The sequence below is a fragment of the Cavia porcellus genome, unplaced genomic scaffold, assembly GCF_034190915.1.
Source record: "Cavia porcellus strain 051 isolate PalLab524CR breed Dunkin Hartley unplaced genomic scaffold, mCavPor4.1 scaffold_13, whole genome shotgun sequence".
Taxonomy (NCBI): domain Eukaryota; kingdom Metazoa; phylum Chordata; class Mammalia; order Rodentia; family Caviidae; genus Cavia; species Cavia porcellus.
This window is the reverse complement of record NW_026947496.1, coordinates 21,793,964-21,815,569: the sequence shown is the minus strand read 5'-3', so window position 1 is coordinate 21,815,569 and position 21,606 is coordinate 21,793,964. Positions and strand designations below refer to the sequence as shown.

Genomic DNA, 21,606 nt, shown 5'->3' with positions numbered 1-21,606 from the left:
TGTTTACATTGATTGGGATAAATTTTCATCGAGTTGCTAATTAGAGTGGGTTTTTCTTCAATAATCTGTTCGTAGGATCATACCAGGGTGGGTGCAGACACCTCACAGGATATCCAGCTCTTCGGGATAGGAATCCAGCCTGAACACTGTGAGATCGACATCGCAGGCGATGGGGACGTCACTCTTACTCCTAAGGAAAATGCAAGGTGAGAGCAGCTTCGTGTGTCTTGCATGCCTGGTTTTCATAAGGAAAAGGCTGCTCTTTCTGTTTGCCCCAGTTCTATCAGAGTTGAGAGCACACTGGGTCCACAGGAAGAATTGTTTTCTGTTTGTAAAGAGTAGGACAGCAACACTTCGAGAGCACTGACTGCATTGTTATCAGTATAACCTAGGTCAGCAGCATTGAAATATTACTGTGAAGGGGACTTCCGGGAGAACATGGCGGACAGATAACAGCAACTACCGGAGGCTCTCTGAAAACTAGGCTCAGAAGCCAGGTATGGTGCGGACTAAAGAGACATAAGCAGGTGGAGTTATGCTCTGCTGACTCAGGAACGAACTCGGCTGAGAGAAACCAACTTGGAATGCAGTCCTGGTGCTAAAACAGGAACAGAAAAGCCTCGCTGCTGAGGCTGGACCCCACGCCATTTGGGTTTCCCGCCGCGCGGTGGCTGGCTGCCTCTACGTCGGCTCGGCAAGGAGAGAGACGCACGGAAACTCTGAGAACGGGAGTCTGTGAACGGAGTCGAAAACAGGACAGGCAGGGAGGCATGTTCTGACTTGTGGCGAGGTGAGTGAGAGAAACTGACACTCCACCACAGTTTGACTCCAGCGGACTTTCTGGGCCCGGGCAGTCCTGTGGGAGCAGGGCGCGCTGGCGACTCCAGCCACACATTCCCCTGTCGGGCGGGATTGGTGAAAAGTGCCTGGCCTGCGAGACGCTGCCGGCGGACCCCGTAGGCTGGCCCAACCCAGATCCCAGAGCCTGACGGAGGTCGGGAGGGGCGGGCCCCCGCGTAGGCTGCCTGGTGTGCAGCAGTGAGTGGAAACACCTAACCGGCGCAATTCGATCAGGCTGTGGCTGACAGAGAGAGAAGCTAGGCCTCTCATATAAGCTTGCATATATAAGGAACAGAGAATATGGGAAGAGGCAGCAACAAGAAAGGCTCCTCGGCCCCCAATTCTGAGAAACAGGCAATAACAGACACCGCACCATTACACATAAGGCGCCATATAGAGAGCCTCATAGACCAATTCAGGAATGAAGTTATCAACGACCTGAAGCTAGAAGTATGCAAAATAGTTAGAGAAATGCTAAGCACCACCCAAGAAAAAACAGATGGTGGAATGGAAGAACAGAAAAAGAGGGGAGAAGTGTTTGATGGAGAAAACAGGGAAAGCATAGAATACGTGAAGCAGGTTCAAAGGGACTACCAAGAAACTAAGAAGTCTATCGAAGACTGGCATAACAGCTTGAAAGAAACTAAGGACAGACTATCTGAACTGGAGGGCAGAATTGTAATATGGGAGAATGAAATGAAAAACTTCTTAAAAATAACAAAGAAACAAACAGCAATAATACAAAGACAAGAAGATGATAAGAGGAGCCATAACTTAAGGATTAAGAACATAAAAGAAGAAGTAGGGACACAAACAAATGAACTACAAAAGCTACTCACAGAAATAATCCAGGAGAATTTTCCTAATTTAGCAAAAGGTAAAGATACTCAGATGTATGAGGCATACAGGACCCCAGCTACCTACAACCCAAACAGAGCAACACCCAGGCATATAATAATAAAAATTCCAGAAATTCAATACAAGAACAGAATATTAAAAGCTGTCAGAGACAAGAAGCAGACCACTTACAAGGGAGCACCCATCAGAATTACAGCAGATTTCTCTGCACAAACCATCAAATCACGAAGAGCTTGGGGGGAAATAATTCAAGCTTTGAAAGATAATAATCTCCAGCCAAGATTGAGATATCCTGCACAACTGTCCCTCGAAATTGATGGAAAAACAAGGTGCTTCCAGGATAAAGAGGAACTGGGGGAATTTGCAACCACCAATTCAACTCTACAGAGAGTATTGCAGGATATTCTAAAAAAAGAAAAATACAAAGAATCCAGAAATAATGGAGGCCACAACGAATGGAGCAGAGAACAAAGTGAAGAAGACAAACTGACAGCTACTGACAGAATAAGAGCTCAACAGAAATGAGGCAGAGAAGATTGGATGATAGGAACAGCTATTTTGGAGAAAATGACATCTTAATAGGTAATACTGATTTAGTATCATCTTGTTTTGAAGTCTCATCTAGCTTTTGTCCTTCTGTCTCCAATGGTCCAAATAGGTTGTATCTTACTGGATTTTATTATGTATGATAGTATAAGCAAAAACCTTTTAAAGACAAGGAGATTATACAGAAACCATTGTTCATTTTCTGTTAGTCGATTCTAAATACTCTGTAATGCTGTCATTCTCTTGAATGGTTTTACATTGTTTTGATATACTTAATGCTACAGTATACGAAGTTGTACTCAAGGATTTCAAGGAAAGAGATAATATGGTAACTACTTTTAGGTCAGGATTATCTGGTGGTGAAACACTATTCTGCTTAAATGGTTATGTTTTGATCTGTGCTGTTTCGTTGTTATGCCCTCTTTTATCTCAATCTCCACTCCATTATTTACTTTTTTATTTTTATCCTTTTAATTAAAGGAAAAAAATAGCAGGATATATTATAGTAACCCACTTTGACTTTCCATTACCTCGATTTAAAGCCCTGTATTACTCTCACCATCTGGTTTTTAACTGATGTTCCCCCATTCTGTTTTGCTGGATAGTATCAGGTTCGAAAATTTAGGCATCAGCTGTGAAGATAATGAGATTCATTATAACGCCCATTCTCATTGACTTTTATCTATTTTTGAAGACCTACAATGTCTCCAATGTTTTGGTTTTGTCGGTTTTATTCTTTACAGTTTTGTTCAATTGTATTGTAACTAACAATATAGGCAATTCTATTAGAGATAGCGGGAGGCATTATGGTAACCATTGTTGATCACCTTGTATTATGTTTTCACATTATCTATTATGTCCACCCTTTTGACTTGACCGATTCTGTTCTGTTATGTCACATTTGGTTTTACTCTCTTCCAAAAAAGTAATAAGAACCATGGGAGCAATGAAACCCAAAATGTGTAATAGTCATTGTACAAAAGAGAGGAAAAGAAAGTGCTCTGTACTATATAACTGCATGTATATTTAAGTGTATAAGATAGAAAATGATATCACAGAGTTTTATTGGATCATTGAACAGAACTGTTTTCAGTATCATTGATGGAATGTCCACTTTACAAGCTTTAATTTTGTGACTTGAACAATTATTTCTAAGATGACAATATGTAATCCATTAACTAGTAATTTCCTACTGTTCATTTTTTTTTCTGCAAATCTGTATAACTTGTACCCTTTCTCTGCTTTTTTTTCTTTTCTCCTTAAATAAAATTAAAAAAAAAAAAAAAGAAATATTACTGTGAAGGAGTGGTTGTTTTCAGTTTCTGAGCTTTGATGTCCTATAAGGATACATGAGACTATATGCAAAAAGTGACTTATTAGAAAAACTAAAACTGGAAATCATACCCCTTGTTTTTCTTTATCAAACTTCACTTTTATTTTTATTTTTTATTTATTTATTTATTTTTGAGACAGGATTTTGCTGACCTGCGACTCACTTTGTAGCCAAAGCTGGTCTCAAACTTGGAAACAATTCTCCTGCTTCAGCCTCCCAAGTGCTGGGATTACAGGAGTGTGCCACCACACCCAGTTTATAACTTTTAAGTTATCAGAAAAACTTTTAAATGAGATATTCCTTTAATGCTAATATATATTCTTTTCTTTTTTGTTTGTTCATCTTTGTTTTGGGGGTGTTGAGGTTTTGCTTTTGTTTCCAAATTTGGACAAAGTATCCCACAAGGAACATTTTTTGCCTCTACCAAGAGCACATCATGTTAGACCGTCTTTCTATGAGGGCCCATGGTGGCCCTTGATCTTGGAGTGTGTGCTTCAGTGATGGTTACAGATTCCATTGTTATTTCTTAAGCTGTTTTTGGAGACCATCTATTAAGAGAAGCCTCCCGCAGTGATCTCTCTGTGTGCCCACACTGGGTCTGTGTCCTGTTCACCCTCCTGATGTCCTCTCTGTGTCCCTTCAGGTCCTGTGTGAATGGCACTCTGGTGGGCAGTTCCACCCAGTTGTGGCACGGTGATCGAATCCTATGGGGAAATAACCACTTTTTTAGGTAACATCTTTGTGTTCGCTAATATTTTCTTATACATTCCTGTTACCTACTTAAGTATAAAGCAACTTGATTTTTCTCTTTTGGTGAAAAAACCCCACAGAATTAATTTACCTAAGAGAAAAAGGCGAGATTGGCTGAAAGACTTTGAAAAAGAAACAAATCCAGCAGAGCATGACCTGGACGCGGCCAGTGAGGCATCCTCAGAACCAGACTATAACTATGAATTTGCACAGATGGAAGTCATCATGAAGACACTGAACAGTAATGGTGAGACCCTAATCTCCTTTCCTGTCATTTAGTGATGGGTGAGCATGTACAGTGTGACATCCTAAAGTTTGTACACATAAAATCACTGATTCCTTCCCAAGGGGCCACTGAAGAGATTTGAGGGGCCGTCTCCTCCCTCAGGTATAACCAGAAAGCAGGCAATCCCTTTTTTTGAGACCTGTTCTCAAGCCAGTTGTGATATTTCCACAGTCCAGAGTTCTTAGTGATTTTCACAGTTTTTATCAAATTTCCTCCCATTACACAGCAGGTGTGGTAATGAACACCGTTAGTCCCAGCTCCTCAGGAGACTGAGGCAGGGGGATCATGAGTTTGAGGCTAACCCACGTAAGGTACTAAGATCCCCAACTCCTATTTAAAGAGAAAGAAAATTCTATTCTTGAGCCTTTCATTTGTAAATCATTGAGAGTGTGAAAATCCCCTAGAAAATCTGAATCCAGGAATTTTGAATAGAACCTAATAGATAAAAGTTATGTTTTAGGGGCTGGGGATTTAGCTCCATGGCAAGCGCAAGATCATGAGTTTAATCCCCCATACCCCCCCCCAAAATTATATTATATTACATTATTAATAAGCCTAGTAGTCTCAGATACAAACAATGGTGGAAAAGCAATGCTTTGTAGGCTTTTTATTTTATTTTTTTTTTTTACTTGCACATGGCCTCTCTTAGATCCCTGGAGAAGAGATTCTCCTTAAAACATTTCTGGGTCCCTCTTTCAGGAGAATTTTCAGTGTTTATATTAAAGTTCTGTTAAGTCTGCATTCCTTTATCTTTTCTCTCCTTCTGTACTTACACATACCTGTGCATTTAGTCACATTCACACCAAATTCTTTCCTTGGCTGCTGTTTGATAAACCGACCCCTTCTGCTTCCCACCCACCAGTCTCCCAATTCCCAGTCCCTGGTGCCTGAGACCCAACACCAGCGTTAAGGTCTTCTGCCACTAGGGACCAGACAGCATTTCCAGGATTACAACTGTTTTCCAGGGATAAAGGTGAGGCTACATTCAGGAGCACCAGAGAAAGTTTCTGGGCTTGGTCTGAGGCCACCTTTCCATTCATTTCTCCTAGCCACTTAATGACCCAAACTCGAAAACCAGGGTCCTGGAGTCCTGGAGACAGGAGCCTGGAGACAGGCTGCTTCCACCTCATAAGATGCTAAGAGCGCATTTTGTTTTTTGCAGTTTAGTTTTTCCCTGAAATGATGACTTTTCACTCTATTTGCTAAATAACCCTGTCTTGGAGGAAATGGAGCATGGCCATAGAATTGTCAAATTTGGGGAGTTCTGTTGCGGTAATAAGATTTTGACCTTTCTATCCACCTCTGTGTGATGTTTTTAGTCCCAGAGACTCTTTAAATTATAAAAATGAAGTATAAAGAAAAAATCAGACTCTGTAAAACAAAGATAGTTATATAAAGAACATAGAAACACACATCCAAAACTGGGGAAAAAAAGCTTTACCAAAAAAAAAAAAAAAAAAAAACCACTTGGTCATTTCTTTCTTTAAACGTTAAAATTGGGTGTTTAGACACATGCAAGCCTAGAAATAAGCTTCAAACCGTTCCTTACCCAGCAATTTGGAAGGAGATCCCCAAATGTTTTGTGTTCAATCATTGGAATCACACCAGTTGGTCATTTAACAACACGCCTGGGTGGTGAATTCTCCGCGAGTGATTTTCAGGACCCTGAGTAGACATATTATAGCTGGATGTGGCAGGAAGGTATAGACTCCACATTCCTGTGGAGGATGTCTGTTTAGAGAGAGCTCATTTCATCAGATGAGGTTATAGAATTCTAGGTGTGTCTATCGCCTAACACTGCAGAGTTTCCAGGTATCATCAATTTAATCATTTATCCATCTCAGAACACGAGTTTCTGATTTTAATTGCTGTTTCTTGCCACTTATAAATTAGACCTTTTAAGGCTGGTGTGGTGGTACCACGTGTAGCCCTAATACTTGAGAGACTGAGGCAGGAGGATTACTGCAAGTTTGAGGCCATTCTGAACTACATAGCAAGACTCTATCTTAATAAAAATAAACAAACACAAACAAATCCCAGAGAAACTAATGAATATGAGCATTCATGAATTTTTCTAGACCTTGTAGTGAAACCTATTAGAGTCATGAGCAACCTAGCTCATGGTAGTAACAAGAGTAATTCACTTGGTTTGCCTATCAAGCCTTGCTCTCTGGTGTGGATTTTGTCCATGTGAAAGCGTACTCCCCTTCTTGGTCCCTTACCCTATCCTGCTGGTGAATGAGTTTCCCGCCAGGCACACACTTGCTCTGGTACAAATGTTGAATGCTGGTGACCAGACAGTGATCACTGAATTCACCTCTACGCTAGGTGGCTTCCCGATGATAAGCTTGTCTGCCTGGTGGTCTTCCCCATGGTGGTCCTATTTGAAGATTCTCTTTCCTCTCCTTTGGTTCCAGACGAAGCTCCTCCACAAACACTGGGACAGAGGTTTTCACCTGACTGGCAGTGGCATGAGAAGGCATGGCTGGTTTTCGGCAGGCTGCTAATGCTTATGCTATGTGCTTTGGCAAAATCTAGGCGCCATGATTGGGAAGAAGCAGAAATTCTTTGTGCAATGAAGTTACTCTGTATTCTTGATTGAGGAATGTTTCTTTATAAGTGTGACTGTGTTGCATCGCACGTCCCAACTCTGTTGTCTTCCCAGTGTTAAGATAGGAGGGCCATGCCCTTTGCCTTGCACTCAAGAGTGCAGAAAAGATGAATGATATCACTGCCATGGTTCCTAATGGCTTTATTACTGCTGAGCACAAAGGCCAGGGCAGAAGCACTTCCAGCTATATGTTCAGCTCCATTAGCCCAGTAATAGCCTGGAATAATGGATTTTTGAGTTCCTAGAGTAAATGCTGACCTAAACCCCAATTCATTTAAACTTAAAAGAAATTTTAGTATTTATGGACAATAATGCCTTCTTTCTAGGTTTCAAAATAGAAGGGAAATACTCTTTTCCCAATCTTAGTAGTAGCCTGCTATAGAGTAAAGAGCAATTAAGGGGCTGGCAAAGGTTATAGGGTCAGTTTATCCCACCTAAGAGTAAAAGGTTCTTTTTTTCCCCCTAAGGATCTGCTTCCCTTCACGTCAGTGCTTTGGACATCTTAGTGTGAATTTTTTTAAAATCCATTTTATTGGGGCTGGGGATTTAGCTCAGCGGCATAAGCGCCTGCCTTGCAAGCAGGCAGTTGTGAGTTTGATCCCCAGTACCGATTAAAAAAAAAAAATTCATTTTATTCAAAGATGAAAAGAAAGAAAAAAGCTACAACAAAATTTCAAAGCACCCAAATCATTCACTCAGCACAAGACATCTGCATTCAGTTGTCCGAACAATACCAGTACAGGTGTGAATTAATTCTGATACTCTTTCTCATGTAGATACCCTACCAGCACCAACACGACTACTCTCTTTTCCATTTTCTGAATGACTGATTAGAGTTCATTTCATAGTAACCCATCTGTGAAACAGTAAACTAATGAAGAAAGATAAAGCTATGTCCCAAAATAATGTCCTGTCTCCCTTATAGACTTAGCTCTTTAGTATTGCAGCCTTAAGCACTAGGTTCACTGAATTTTAAAGCAGCTCATTCAAGAGCAAGAAAGAGAGCAAGAGATGTAGCTCAATGGTAGAACGCAGTATTGTTTGCCCAAAGCAGTGGGGGTGGGGATAAAACAGGTCGTCCTACTAATGTCTGATTGAATCATTAGAGAACAGGACCAATGGTCTTTGGCTTCTCTGAGGCCTATCAGAATCAGATCAACTTGCCAATTAGGTGATCTATTTAAAGGGACGCTGGATTGTGAATGGCAAAGACCAAACTGGTCCATTTGAAGCAGGGAAACTATCAAAGATTTCTATCAGAAAGGCTTGTCCAACTGCTACTGGAATCAGATGAAAATGAAGTCCAGCCCTTGGGCTTCCAGGTGGGCTGCTGAATCACAAAGGCAGGGCTTGCTGGCTCTGCTGGGGAGGCTCAGGAGGAGGAGGGGCTTGCTGTCCTTTCCATATCTGCACATTTGAGGGGTGAGCCATGGTGAACCAGATGAGAGTGATTGTGCTGGATCATGGCAAGTGCTAAAAGACCACATGGCCTCTATACTGTCAAGGAAGCCCAGGATGAGTCCCCTCTGCTTCAGCCATTTGGGATCATTGGTGATTCTGTACCACGGACAAGTGGGAAAATGTGAGCCAAGTACCTTAAGCAGTATTTCTTAGCACACGGTTGTAAGCCCAGCACCTTGGAGGCTGAAGCAGGAGGATCTTGAGTTTGAGATCAGTCTGGACTACCTAGTGAATTTAAGGCCAATTTGAGCAAAACTCAAAAAGAAAGCAAATAAACAGAAATCCTGGTGCTGTCGTTTATTAATTGTGTGATCGTAAGCCATCCACTAAAAGTTTCTGAACTCCAGTATCGTTGTCTTTTTAAATAGGGGTGATATCTGCCCTGGGTGCACAGCATGCACTGCAACATTTCCCGCAGTTGGTGCATGCAAAGTTATAAGCCTTCTGCTAAAATACAGCCAGAAACCGTAAAGATGCCCTTGCCCTTGTGGTTATTTTTATTAAAACAACTCACTTATGCTGAGCATTTCTTGTGCTTTAAAAAAAAAAATGTTTGTTTAACCTTATTTTTTAAGCTAGCATGCTTTTTTTCTCATTGCTAACATAGGAGATTAGTACAATTCATATGTTTATTCACAAATTGATGAAGTATTTTGGAAAAATCAATAGTCATAATCAGGTAATGTAAAAATTTTTCCTGAATCACTTTGATTTCTAACTATTTTCTGCAAATTAAACTGAGACTAATATGTGGGAACATAATTTTACTGAGGAACAGGAAATACACAAATGTACAAGGAGGAAATCATGTCTCAGGATGATGGAGAACCACATGTCTTCTCTGTCCTGGGTACCCGGGAAGTGTTAGTCACTGTAGTCATCTTGTTCTGGCAACAAGATTGTCTAGTGCACTGCTTCCCTGCTGTCTACTCACTTAGAAATGTTGGAACTTTGTACATGTGACCAGGCCCTTGATCTGTCTCCATGGCAGCCAGCTCATTGGCCATTACCAGCCAAGGGTTCTTCTTAGTCAAGCCCCACCTACACCACAGTCACCACAGTGGGTCCTTGGAGCAGGACCCGTTGGTAGATCTCTATGTGTTCTCCATATGTATGGTTATGAGTCCAGTGCTGGCCCATAAGACATCAAATACACGTTTTTGTTATTTTTTCACTTGACTGTCCTCTTAGATACTAGCACCTGAGAAATTGTCAGGCCATTTACTCAATATTGTCACACATATGCTATGATTTTTAAGTTTCCTGCCACCTAAGAGAAATTCAAGAAAAATGAGATTTGTGATGAAAATGGTACCCTTTGTCATATACCAACATAGGTAATAAATGGGCATAGAAAACAACACCTTTAAATGTGAAATCGTGTCTTTTTAGCTAGGGAGCAGTCCTAGATTTCACCAAGTTTTTTTTTCTCAGTGGACAGGATCATATTTCCTTTTCTTCTGCCACCTGCTGGTACTAGATTAATGATCTAAACCTAGGATGGGCCCATCAAATGGAAGATGGTAACACAGCACACATGGAGAATGTTTGCACGTAAGGCATTTATCTTAGGTGCTAGAAAGAAGGAAATTGAAAGTATTTCAAGCCATTGAGCCCTCCAATCTTCTCACAGGAAGTACCAGGCCAGCCAAGATTCTGGGGCCACAGATGGTTCTAGCTGAAGGGTCCCCAACAGATTGCTGACTTAGCCACTGAAGGCACTTTGCTTTGTCTCTTTGCCCACCAGACCCAGTTCAAAATGTGGTTCAGGTCCTGGAGAAGCAATACCTGGAAGAAAAGAGAAGCGCCCTGGAGGAGCAGCGGCTCATGTATGAGCGGGAGCTGGAGCAGCTCCGCCAGCAGCTCTCCCCCGAGAGGCAGCCACCGAGCAGTGGCTCTGAGCGCCTGTCCTACAGCAGCCAGACAGCGCAGCAGAAGGTGACCCAGTGGGCCGAGGAGAGGTGAGAGCGGGGAGGTGGCCGGGATGTGGCGGACCACAGGGCTAGGTAGAGGACAAATTTCACAAAGAAGGAAATGGGGCCCAGCACAATGTGTCAGCTATTGGCTTTTCGTTCCCCAAATACTCTGTCCTGATACCTTTGCTGTGGTGACAGCTGCCAGAGAGCCCATCTCTCACCCCTCAGTAGAAGGCTCAGACAGTTAAGTATGAAGAGAGAGGAGTCTGAACAGTTCTTTAACAGAAAAAGACTTGCTTAATTTTTCTATTTCTTTTACCTTTGTTTTTTTTTGTTTGTTTGTTTTTTGTTTTTAGTATCAGGGATCAAACTCATGACCTGAGCTAAACCCCCAGCCCCTTTGACTCTATTTAAATATAACTTCATGGTTGAGAAATCTACTTTTAAGTATGAATTTTCATACTTAAAGTATGATTTATAACTTTAATATAGTTACATGAGAACTCTCAAAGGAGGTTGTAGTAGAGGAAAAGGTAATAACAGCCACCAGTAAGGACAATAAGTTACTACTAACTTTTGTTGGTTCTGGGCATGGTGCTGATTTTATTTAACACTCCCAATAGAACTATCGCTACCTTCCTAAATGGGGTCTCTGTTTAAATAGGCTGCCTTATCACCCATCTAGAGAGTGAGAAGGCCAGAGTTGGAATACAGGTCTATCTATAGTCCCTATGCTATCTGCATGTTTCAATAATTAACAGGAGTTATAAAGGTAGCACCTGATATGACAGAGTATTCACTGTGTTCTGAGTACCAAGGGCTTTACGTTATCCCTCTCCATACCTGCTACTCTTGTTTTATACTTCAGGAAACTGATGCCAAGTGAGATAGCTTGGCTTGTAAACTGGGGCACCCAGACTCTAGAGCAGTGATGGCAAACCTATGGCCCATGTAGCCGCAGCAAGCTGTTATTGAAAGCTCTGCTGTAGGGATTCTACTCAAGCCCTTACTTCCAAGTTCTCACTAGCAATGAGACGCCCAGGGGAGCTACATCCCGAGAGATAACCCCAGGGTAGGAAACGGGAACCCACTTGTGCATCGAAACTTTCTTGAAAGTAGTGTACTTGCTTAGCCGAATGAATCAAAAAGAGCCAGTTCCACCTTGCCAGGAGCCCCTTTCCAACCGTGGGGGTACAGAAGCGTGAAGGCACATCATGCTCATGCTGCTCTTCTGTCTCTGTGCTGGAAGAAGCCCACAGGATGATCAGGTGGTGTTTTTCCCAAAGAGCTGCCTTTCCCACAGGCACATGAGCGGACTTCTTCCCTCTGAGCATCATTAGCTGTTGAAAGTGGTTAGGTTAATTACACCCATTGATACCCTTTTATTACAAAAGACTATAATAGACTAAACAAAAGTATCTGGTGGAGAATGTGGATTGTTTTTAATTATAGAGTTTCTCAGCTAAATGTGTAGAAGTTTTTCACTTCCCTTAATTGTAGATTGATTGTCTTTGAGGCTTAAATTCGTAACAAGGAATAAAGTAGAGATGTTTGGGGAATTGTTAAAGCAATGAGTGGTTGCAGTATAGATTTAATCAGGTTTCCCTGGATGAAACTGAGGTGCCTAGTGGTGAAGGCTGTGTAAGATGCTGAGACTCTTATCCAAGGAAAAGTCAATGGGTTGGGAAATAATGAGAGACTCACACCTACATAAATATTGAGAGGTGGAGAATCAAGTGTATTTTAAAAGCTGGGAGAATCGGAGAAAGCTACAGATGTAGTTTATTCTGTTTATGCACTTAGGATATAACATAGATGAAGCAAAGTATCATAATGTGAAAAATTAAATCATAATAGTAAATCAGAAGTTTTCATTTAACAATAGAAAGTGCAGTGACTTTCTAGCTTTCACTGGCCTTTTCTACCCTGGAAAGTATGGTTCAAAAGATACAGAATATGTTTTGTTCACTAAAATATCACTTATGTCTAGAACGATGTTGGCCTGTGGTAGCTACTTAGCAGATGTTGTTTGTATTGACTGCGAATTAACTGAAGTGATAAGCAAGTATGTGATCGTCAAGTGGGCAAAGCATGCAGTAAGCTTGATGATTTGTTAGTGGAGGATAAGACCCCAGCGATATTGAGTGTCCCAAAGAGATTTTCTTGAAAAAGACAGAATTTCTAGTGATTTGAAATAGGCAGGGGGCTGGGGATTTAGCTCAGAGGCATAAGCACCTGCCTTGTAAAGCAGGCAGTCGTGAGTTCGATCCCCGGTACCGATAAAAAGGAAAAAGACAAAAAAAAAAAAAAAGAAATAGGCAGACAGAAAATAGGACAGCTATTTATTTATTGCTAAGTAGGCACTCAACCACCAAGCTACACCCTTAGCTGGTGGCGGGGCATTGTGAATGAGCTGGCTGACATAAACAGAAAGCAACAGAACAAACTAATATGTATTGGGTAGGTTTTAGGAGAAGTGTTTGGTTTAGTCTAGAAGGTGATTTCTAGAGAAATGGGGGAAATTACATCTAAAAGTATTAGCTAGGGTATGTAGGGCATTTGTTGTGTCTTGAGTGTTCGCAGGGTATCTCCTAGGACCAGAGAAGCCCCCGCTAGCCTTTGAGCTAAGCAGTGGCCTGAGGCAGGCAGGAGTTTAGGACTGATTTGTAGTAGAAGAACCTGGTAAAAGGGAGACAGACAGACACTTAGGAGCTGTTTCAAAGGATGAGTTAAGAAAGCTTTGGATATTGTGAGAAAAGAGAAAGGCTGGGCTTACTGAAAGTCCAAGCCTGGGCGAGTGGCAGAGTGATTCTATCTTTGGAGAAAACCATTGTCTTGATGTGTGTGTCCTCACTTCCTCCGGAGCGTTTCTGAGGCAGTGAGGAGGAGCAGGGATTTGCATGTGCTGAGCTCGTCTTTTGCCTATGAAGTAAGGATGGCGCTGAATCAAAGGTAAAAAAGAGAAACTACATGCAATGCACAGAGCAGTCACTAGACTGCATTCTCTTTAAACCCAGACACAAAAACAAAATCCACAAATATTCTTTCACACAGCGGGAATTTTACATTTCCTCTTGGCCCATGTACTTGGCCAGGAACTCAGTGTCATGGTGAGCAAAAAGTGACACAGCCCAAGTAAGCCTGCCCAGTGCTGAGAGAGCCTGTCAAATAGTTCTACAGATAAATGAGAAGCTATCCTGTGACAGTCCTCCAGAAGCAAAAGACAGGGCTAAAGGGACATATGATAGGACTTGGATCAAGTCAAGATGTTGCTTTTTTTTTTTTTTTTCCCAGTGAGTGGTGTTGTGTAGTGTTGGAAAAAAAGCATCCCACTGCCCCAAGCACCCCAGTGGGACTTTGACCACTTGAAGAAAACATGTCAGCCTCTGGCTTCTAACTTTGGGTCTCTCACCTACCAGCACCCCGCACTGCCACTACATCCTGCATACCAAAAGTCATAAACCATCATTTTGTTTCCTAAAGGGTGTTTTTGGGTTTTTTGTTTGAAGCCTCACATCAAAATCTGGTATTTATTTTATTTTTTTTTTTAATCAGTACCAGGGATTAAACTCACAGCTGCCTGCTTGCAAGGCAGGTGCTTATGCTGCTGAGCTAAATCCCCAGCCCCAGTATTTTTTAAAGTGTACAAATTATAATTTGATTTTGGCTTCGCCCTGGCATGCTAAGCCCAGGCTCTGCCCCTGGACTGTGTCTCTCACCCTACAACCTGGTTCTTGTTGAGTCACTCTGTACTTTCCTCCCAGCAGTGGTTCCCAGCATGATGACCCTGTGAAGGCCAGAGGACGAGATCAGAGATGATTGAAAAATATTCACTGAAAGAAGTTTTCATCCACTTTATAATAAGATTGCTCACAGAGAAGCAGCATTGCCTTTTTCTTCCACCTGTGCTCATTTTCTTTTATGTCCACCACAGGGATGAGCTCTTCCGGCAAAGCCTGGCGAAACTCCGGGAACAGCTAGTTAAAGCCAATACCCTGGTGCGGGAGGCAAACTTTTTAGCTGAGGAAATGAGCAAACTCACCGATTACCAAGTGACTCTTCAGATCCCTGCGGCCAACCTCAGTGCCAATAGGAAGGTGAGCTTGCCCTTAGAGCAAGAGCAAGGCCCGCAGTAGGGAACATGGTGAGCCAGACCCTTGCACTGTCCTTCCTGCAGCCAAAGTGTTTCTTCTTTTTAACACTTCTGGGTAGAAAGCTACGTGGGTAAGAATCCTGTTTCAAACATTTCTAAAATGATGAAAAATAATGATAATAAAATAAACAAGTAAACCTATTGGTGGCTAAAGAACTTGGTAATTTAAATTCTTTCTTTAAAGCAGCGGAACTAGCAGGATGTGCAAGTCTGCTTTTGTGAGCACATTACTGTTCCTTCTAGAATGGGGAATATGTGCATCTTTCATAACATTTGTTTTTAGGGGTTGTTCTGTTCTGTTTTGTTTTTAGTGCTGGGAATTGAACCCAAAGCCTTCCCACAGAACTACATCCCCAGCTCATTTTATTTTTTATTTCGAGACACAGTCTCACCAGTTGCCCAGGTTGGGCCCAAACTTGTGACCCTCTTGCCTCAGCCTCCTGAGAAGCTGAGATTACAGGCATACCCAGCATATCATATCTTTCTAAAGAGTAATTCTACAAGCAAACAAAATGTCTGTGATGCCCATCTTTATGTACACAGAGCGCTCTGCTACCATTTGGAAGTTCCTTCTTGTTTCAACTTAGAGAACGTTTCTGTTAACAAGATACAAGGAAGAAAATTGTTTTTCATCCCTTTATTTTTCTTTTTGGCAAACTAGAAAGTGAGTCAGAAAGTACTTTGTCAGTCTTGCTTGTTTTAGTCTTTTTAACCCTTGTATTTCCCCTTTGAGAAATTTTCTCCACGTATATAGGCATAGAAATATACATAAAACTGTATGTCCTTAGTGTATAATGGAGCTTCTGATGGTGGCCTTATAATGGCAAGATTTTGAAACTACTATTTAAGTTGAGCAATAAAATAGTCAGATCCATGTGGTAAATCCATATGATGAATTCCTATGTTGCCATTAAAAATTGTGTAAGAATATCTAATGCATAAGAAAACAATCAGAACATAAAAATGAAGAGATGATTAGGATATGAAATGATATTTTTATTTGGTATTGGTTGTGATAAAAATAAAAAGTGTGACCAGGCATGGTGGCTCATGCCTGTAATCCCAGCATTTGGAAGGGTGAGGCAGGAGGATCTCCACAAATTTGAGGCCAGGCTGGGCTATATAGTGAGTTCATCCCCAGCCTGAACTATGTAGTGAGACCTTATCTCAAAAAAAATAATAAGTGTATTCACAAGTATACATAAAAGAAAATAAAGCGGATATTCCATAGGTGGTAGAATTTTATCTTCTTTTGTATGCATTTATGTGTTTTTTCAAACTTAGTGCTATGTGTATGTGTAGCAACCAGAAATAAAAGTTGCAATGCCCATGTCATTTGGTTTTTTTTATTATGCAGAGAGGCTTAATAGTGAGCGAGCCAGCAATTCAAGTGAGGAGGAAAGGAAAGAGCACCCAGGTCTGGACCATTGAGAAGCTGGAGAATAAATTAATTGATATGAGAGACCTTTATCAAGAATGGAAGGAAAAAATTCCTGAGGTAAAAGAGACATAACCCAAAGGAGAGGTGGTTATACTGAAAGCAGAGAATGCAGATGGCTTAACCTTTAGAACATGCAAATGTACACACACAAACATGCACACACAAATGGACGTGCATGTGCACACACACACACAGGCATTAGTGAAAATGAAATGAACTTGAACAGAGCGCTGTGTTGCATCTGTAGTGTGACACATGCTTGCCACAGATGGAGCAGAATGAAGAATAAAGCCTATGTGGCTTTATTTTCACTGGAGTTCAAGGGAAATGAAGCAGAACGAAATAACTTTGCACACTGTTTTGTCGGCATCTTGAGAAATCAGTTTGGCTGGATCTAGTGTGGATTTTGTATTTGCTAGCATATGTTCATGTTATATAGCTATGAGGTTGGCTGGGTAGATTTCACAAAGTAGCTTTAGGTGCATAATCAATTTTCTGAACATTAGTAATAGCGAAGAAGTTTTGGCAAAGAAGATGAGGCGAGGCACTGGGGGTAAAGTGGAGAAGGCTGTGGGTGGGTGTGATGGGGCGGGAGGCAGGATCTAAGAAACACACCTCCACATGGCTGTCACTTTGTTTCCTAGCCAGAAAGCCCTCTCTTGCGCTGCTGGACCAGATTCTAATTGTACTTACTTACTTCCTGTGACCACTTCCTGTACAATTTTTAAAAATAATATGATTTAGGTTGTTGTTACTTACTCACCCACTGCCACCTCCTGCCCTTCAGGCAAAGAGACTGTGTGGGAAGCGCGGCGACCCTTTTTATGAAGCGCAAGAGAATCACAACCTGATTGGTGTGGCCAACGTGTTCTTGGAGTGCCTCTTCTGTGACGTGAAACTGCAGTACGCAGTCCCCATCATCAGCCAGCAGGGGGAGGTAAGGAGAGGCCAGCCCAGAAAGAGCAAAGGTTTGTATTTTTTAAGGCTCTCTTAAGATAGATCAAGGAACTAGGATGAATAATTTATGATCGCATTCTATCTTCTATATTAATAATCGGCATTTGACACAGAGTTCAGTCATGGTCTAAAATGTGACAGGACGATCATTTCAAAATCCTCAGTTCAAGAAAACAAGCTTATATAATCCATTGTTATTGCCCTTCTAAGTGCCCATATTTCACTTGTTTAAATATATTGACCATAGGGGCTGGGGATTTAGCTCAGCGGCATAAGCACCTGCCTTGTAAGCAGACAGTCGTGAGCTCGATCTCCGGTACCGATAAAAAGGAAAAAGACACACACACACACACAAAAAAAAATATTGGCCATAAGTAGACTTTTGTGGGGGAAGGACAGAGTCTTACTGTATAGTTCAGGCTGGCCTTGAACTCAGATAATCCTCCTGCCTTGGCTTCCCAAGTGCCGGTTTTACAGGTGTGTGCTGCCATGGTTGGCAAAATTCAAACTTTTTGAAAAATTTTTATTTTGTCAACTGAGTTTATTTTTAGTTATCACCTTTCTTCCTATCTTATCTTATATAACCTAGAAACTTGAATTACCAAGTTGCTTCTCGTGATTCTTAGAGCAGAGTAGCAATAAGACGCTGTTCTCCCCAGAGTGAAACTGGAAACCAGACTGAGTTCCCAGCTGTGTGGGATAAATCTAGAGCCCATTCCCACTGTGCTGACCCTCCTGCAAACACTGTCTTAGACCAGGGGCCAGCACTGCTCTTTCCCATGTTAAGAAAACGTACAACTCATATGACAAAGGGACTGAGTGACTGAGAACCTTGCTCAGGAGTCTTAAACTGGGGTCTAGAGGTAGGCTTTGAGTATTATATGAATCCCCTGAAATTGAAAGTGTGTTTCATTCTCAGAAACACTAAAGAAAGCATGTGAACCACTCCCTTCCAGCTGAGTTACCTTATTTCCTCCCCGCCCTCATAACTTCCTTCGTATTTGTCTCACTTGTCAAATACCATCAACTTACCTCTCTCAGATTGTTGGTGCCAGTGGCAATTGCTGTGTGCACACTGGGTCTGAGCTACCTTCAGAAATAGCCTTCACTATTTAGGAGGACAGCGGCACTGTCACCTTTATAGCACGGTTATCTTGAACTGAGATAGGAACAAGAACTCAGCTGGTTTAAATGCCCTGAGAATATCTTGCGTGTTTCAGGATAATCCTTGTACTGAAATTCAGTTCTGCACAAGCAGCTTTAGGAGGAATACTGTTGAACTGGCCTCTATCCAGAACTGCCATGATAGGGAGGAAATTTAAAGTCTCTTAACAAAAACAGCTTTAAAAGAACTGTTTCTTCATGTCTGTGTGGCTTTGTTTGTGCTATACTTCCTGGAATACATCTGGTATTCTTCATTCTGCTCCAGGATGTGTTGAGCAACTAGTTTACACGTGTTTCTGCAATTGACTACTTTATTTTTCCCCACTTGACCGTAAATTCCCTGACGGCATTGCCTGTGTCTTTATCTTGATGTCTTATGAAGCCACATGATTGATCAAGTAAATAAGTTAAGGCAGTGTGGTCAAAAGAGTGCATGTACGAATATACAAACAGATGTGGACAATAGGTGAGTCCCAGAAGCATATGACAGCTCCCCTGGTCTGTTCTAGAGGAGGATAAGACTGAGGATGATTACAAGAGGCAAACTTTAGACAGAGTCGGGCAAGATGGTGTCAGAGTAGGACCAGGTTCTGGGAACTGCAGGTTTCCCTCGCCTGGAAATGGCAGCAGCAGTCATGAGGGGCTCCCCAGAGCTTGTGGAGTGTGTGTGCGTATCAGCTCAGTTGCCTACAGAGTGCCTTTTAATTCCAAGGTGCTCTGCTTCCTTGCCCCAGGTTGCAGGCCGTCTCCACGTGGAAGTGATGCGTGTGACGGGAGCTGTCCCGGAGCGTGTGGTGGAGGATGACTCTTCAGAAAACTCCAGTGAAAGCGGGAGCCTGGAAGTCGTGGACAGCAGCGGAGAGATCATTCACCGAGTCAAAAAGCTGACCTGCCGGGTGAGAGGACAATGAGGCCGCTTCTGTCAATGACCTTCTTCATGCAAACTAATTCTGTAAAAACAATTATGAGAGGTTTTCCATCCAGCATAGTAAAAATTGAATCATCTGACAATAGACAGAACTGTAGATGGTACTTTGTCTGACAGTTGCTTAAAATCCAAAAAATACAGATATATTCCTCCCTTAGTACCAGTGGGGCATTGGTTCTAGGAGGCCCTGCAGACTCCTAAATCCACAGATGCTTAAGCCCCGTACATAAAATGGCACAGTATTTACATAGAATCTATACACGTTCTACATATGCTTTAGCATGTAAGTCACTTATTAATACCTAAGGCCGTGAGAATAGTTGTTAAATACAATATCATTTAAGGAAGAATTACAAGAAAAAACTCTAAGGTGTTCAACACCAATACAGTTTTGTTTGTTTTTTCCAATATGCTTTGTCTGCTTTGATTAAGTATGCCAAAGCCAAACCCACTAATATAGCAGGCTAACATATTTGATGTGCAAAGAGTCTATGTTGCTCAATGAATTATGTTTTTATAGTGAAGATCACATATATATCAGAACTTAGTTATTAGGGAAGTGTTTGTGTTGCCAAGTGTATATACTACAGTTGGAGAATAGTTGTACAGATTTTGTTATCGATAGAGCCCTTTATGAAATGATGTCAAATATTTTCAGATGTCACATGGATGATTAATTCACTTCATCACCTCTTAAATCTGTGATAACTGAAACAGAATCTATAGTTTAACATCCCTTCTATGGGAGTAATATTTGCCTTTTTTAATCTTTCAGGTAAAAATCAAAGAGGCAACTGGGCTTCCCTTAAGCCTGTCAAACTTTGTCTTCTGTCAGTACACATTCTGGGACCAGTGTGAGTCTACCGTGGCTGCTCCCGTGGTGGACCCGGAGGTTCCATCACCACAGACAAAGGACGCCCAATACACGGTCACCTTTGCTCACTGCAAGGTACAGATGCCATTGCAAAGCAGGCTCCATGCGATGGGGAGATTGGTGCAGTTCAAAGATCTACATGTAACTTAGAAGTTATAAGTGATGTCTTATTGGACTTCTAACCTCAAAAAGTACTTCATTAAAAGTCCAAATATACCTAGAAATATTTAAAATCTGAAAGATCTCAATCTGCAGTCTTACTATGTAGAAGTAGAACCACCACCAACAGTATGCTACATATTTAAATAACTTTTGTATTGTACAACTTGCTTATGTGTCTGACAAACATGTAATATACATAAATAGGCACAGATAGCCACTTTTGCATTGAATGCACATAACTTGCGCATGTATCTGGGTATCTCAACATCTAAGTTGTTACAGACATTTCCCATTCTTTTGAATGTTGTATAGCATTCTAAGTCAGTGTTCTAATACAGCATATGAGGTTTATTTTTTTGTTTGCTTGCTTGATCTTTTTGAGACAGGGCCTTACCGTGTAGTTCAGGCTGACCTTGACCTCACTTGATAGCCCAGGCTGGCCTTGAACTTGTAATGATCCTCCTGCCTCAGCCTCCCGAGTGCTGGGATTACAGACATGCACTACCATACCCCACACCATATGATGTTTTTTTTTTGTTTTTTGTTTTTTGGTTTTTTTTTTTTTTTTTGTCTTTTTCATTTTTACTGGTACCAGGGATCGAACTCACGACTGCCTGCTTGCAAGGAAGGCGCTTATGCCGCAGAGCTAAATCCCCAGCTGCTACTATATGAGTTTTTAAAGAAAATGGAAAATGGAAAAGATGAGTTTGTAATTAGACCTACCTTGAGACACTACTATCTACCCTTTCTTACTTTCACAAAAGAGTACAGTAAAGTCATTTCTGAAAGATCAGTTCTGTCCTTCCTATAATTTTTCTTTCCCTGGGCAACTCTTTTTTTTTTTTTTTTTTTTTTTTTGGTAACTTTTTTTTTTTCTTTTTCCTTTTTATCGGTACCAGGGATTGAACTCATGACTACTTGCTTGCAAGGCAGGTGCTTATGCTACTGAGCTAAATCCCCAGCCCCAAAAGTCTTTTTCGTTTTTTTTTTTTTTTTTTTTTTTTTTTAATCGGTACCAGGGATTGAATTCATGACTGCCTGCTTGCAAGGCAGGCGCTTATGCCGCTGAGCTAAATCCCCAGCATCTTAATAGATACTCAAGATCATTGCTTTGGTAAATTGGGCCTATTTTTTTAATTAGAAAGCAAAGACAGTGATACCTCAGTTGTTGAATCGCTCCAACTTCAAACTTTCTGCTACTCAAACAATAATGTGTTTTGTTTTTTTTTTATTTTGCTTTGTTTGGTACTGGGGATTGAACTCACAACCTTGTGCTTGCCAGGCAGGTGCTTGGCCGCTGATCTAAATCCTGGGCTCAACAATAAT

General features: G+C 41.4%; 1 protein-coding gene across 9 annotated transcripts in view; it reads left to right on the top strand.

The window, feature by feature from the left end:
* Kif13a (kinesin family member 13A) overlaps positions 1 to 21,606 on the top strand; it is a 174,826-nt gene that overhangs the window by 116,583 nt on the left and 36,637 nt on the right. For 8 of the 9 annotated variants that reach the window (XR_010051168.1, XR_010051167.1, XR_010051166.1 and 5 more), the window contains exons 14-23: positions 76 to 206; positions 4,221 to 4,307; positions 4,408 to 4,574; positions 6,942 to 7,061; positions 10,433 to 10,646; positions 14,536 to 14,698; positions 16,112 to 16,252; positions 16,983 to 17,132; positions 19,051 to 19,212; positions 20,020 to 20,193. Coding sequence is in view for 6 of the 9 variants with exons in the window: in XM_063259930.1 (XP_063116000.1) it covers positions 76 to 206; positions 4,221 to 4,307; positions 4,408 to 4,574; positions 6,942 to 7,061; positions 10,433 to 10,646; positions 14,536 to 14,698; positions 16,112 to 16,252; positions 16,983 to 17,132; positions 19,051 to 19,212; positions 20,020 to 20,193 (1,509 nt within the window). In the remaining 3 variants the exon portion in view is untranslated. The remainder of the gene's footprint in view (positions 1 to 75; positions 207 to 4,220; positions 4,308 to 4,407; positions 4,575 to 6,941; positions 7,062 to 10,432; positions 10,647 to 14,535; positions 14,699 to 16,111; positions 16,253 to 16,982; positions 17,133 to 19,050; positions 19,213 to 20,019; positions 20,194 to 21,606) is intronic. The other variant, XM_063259934.1, reaches the window with a different exon arrangement.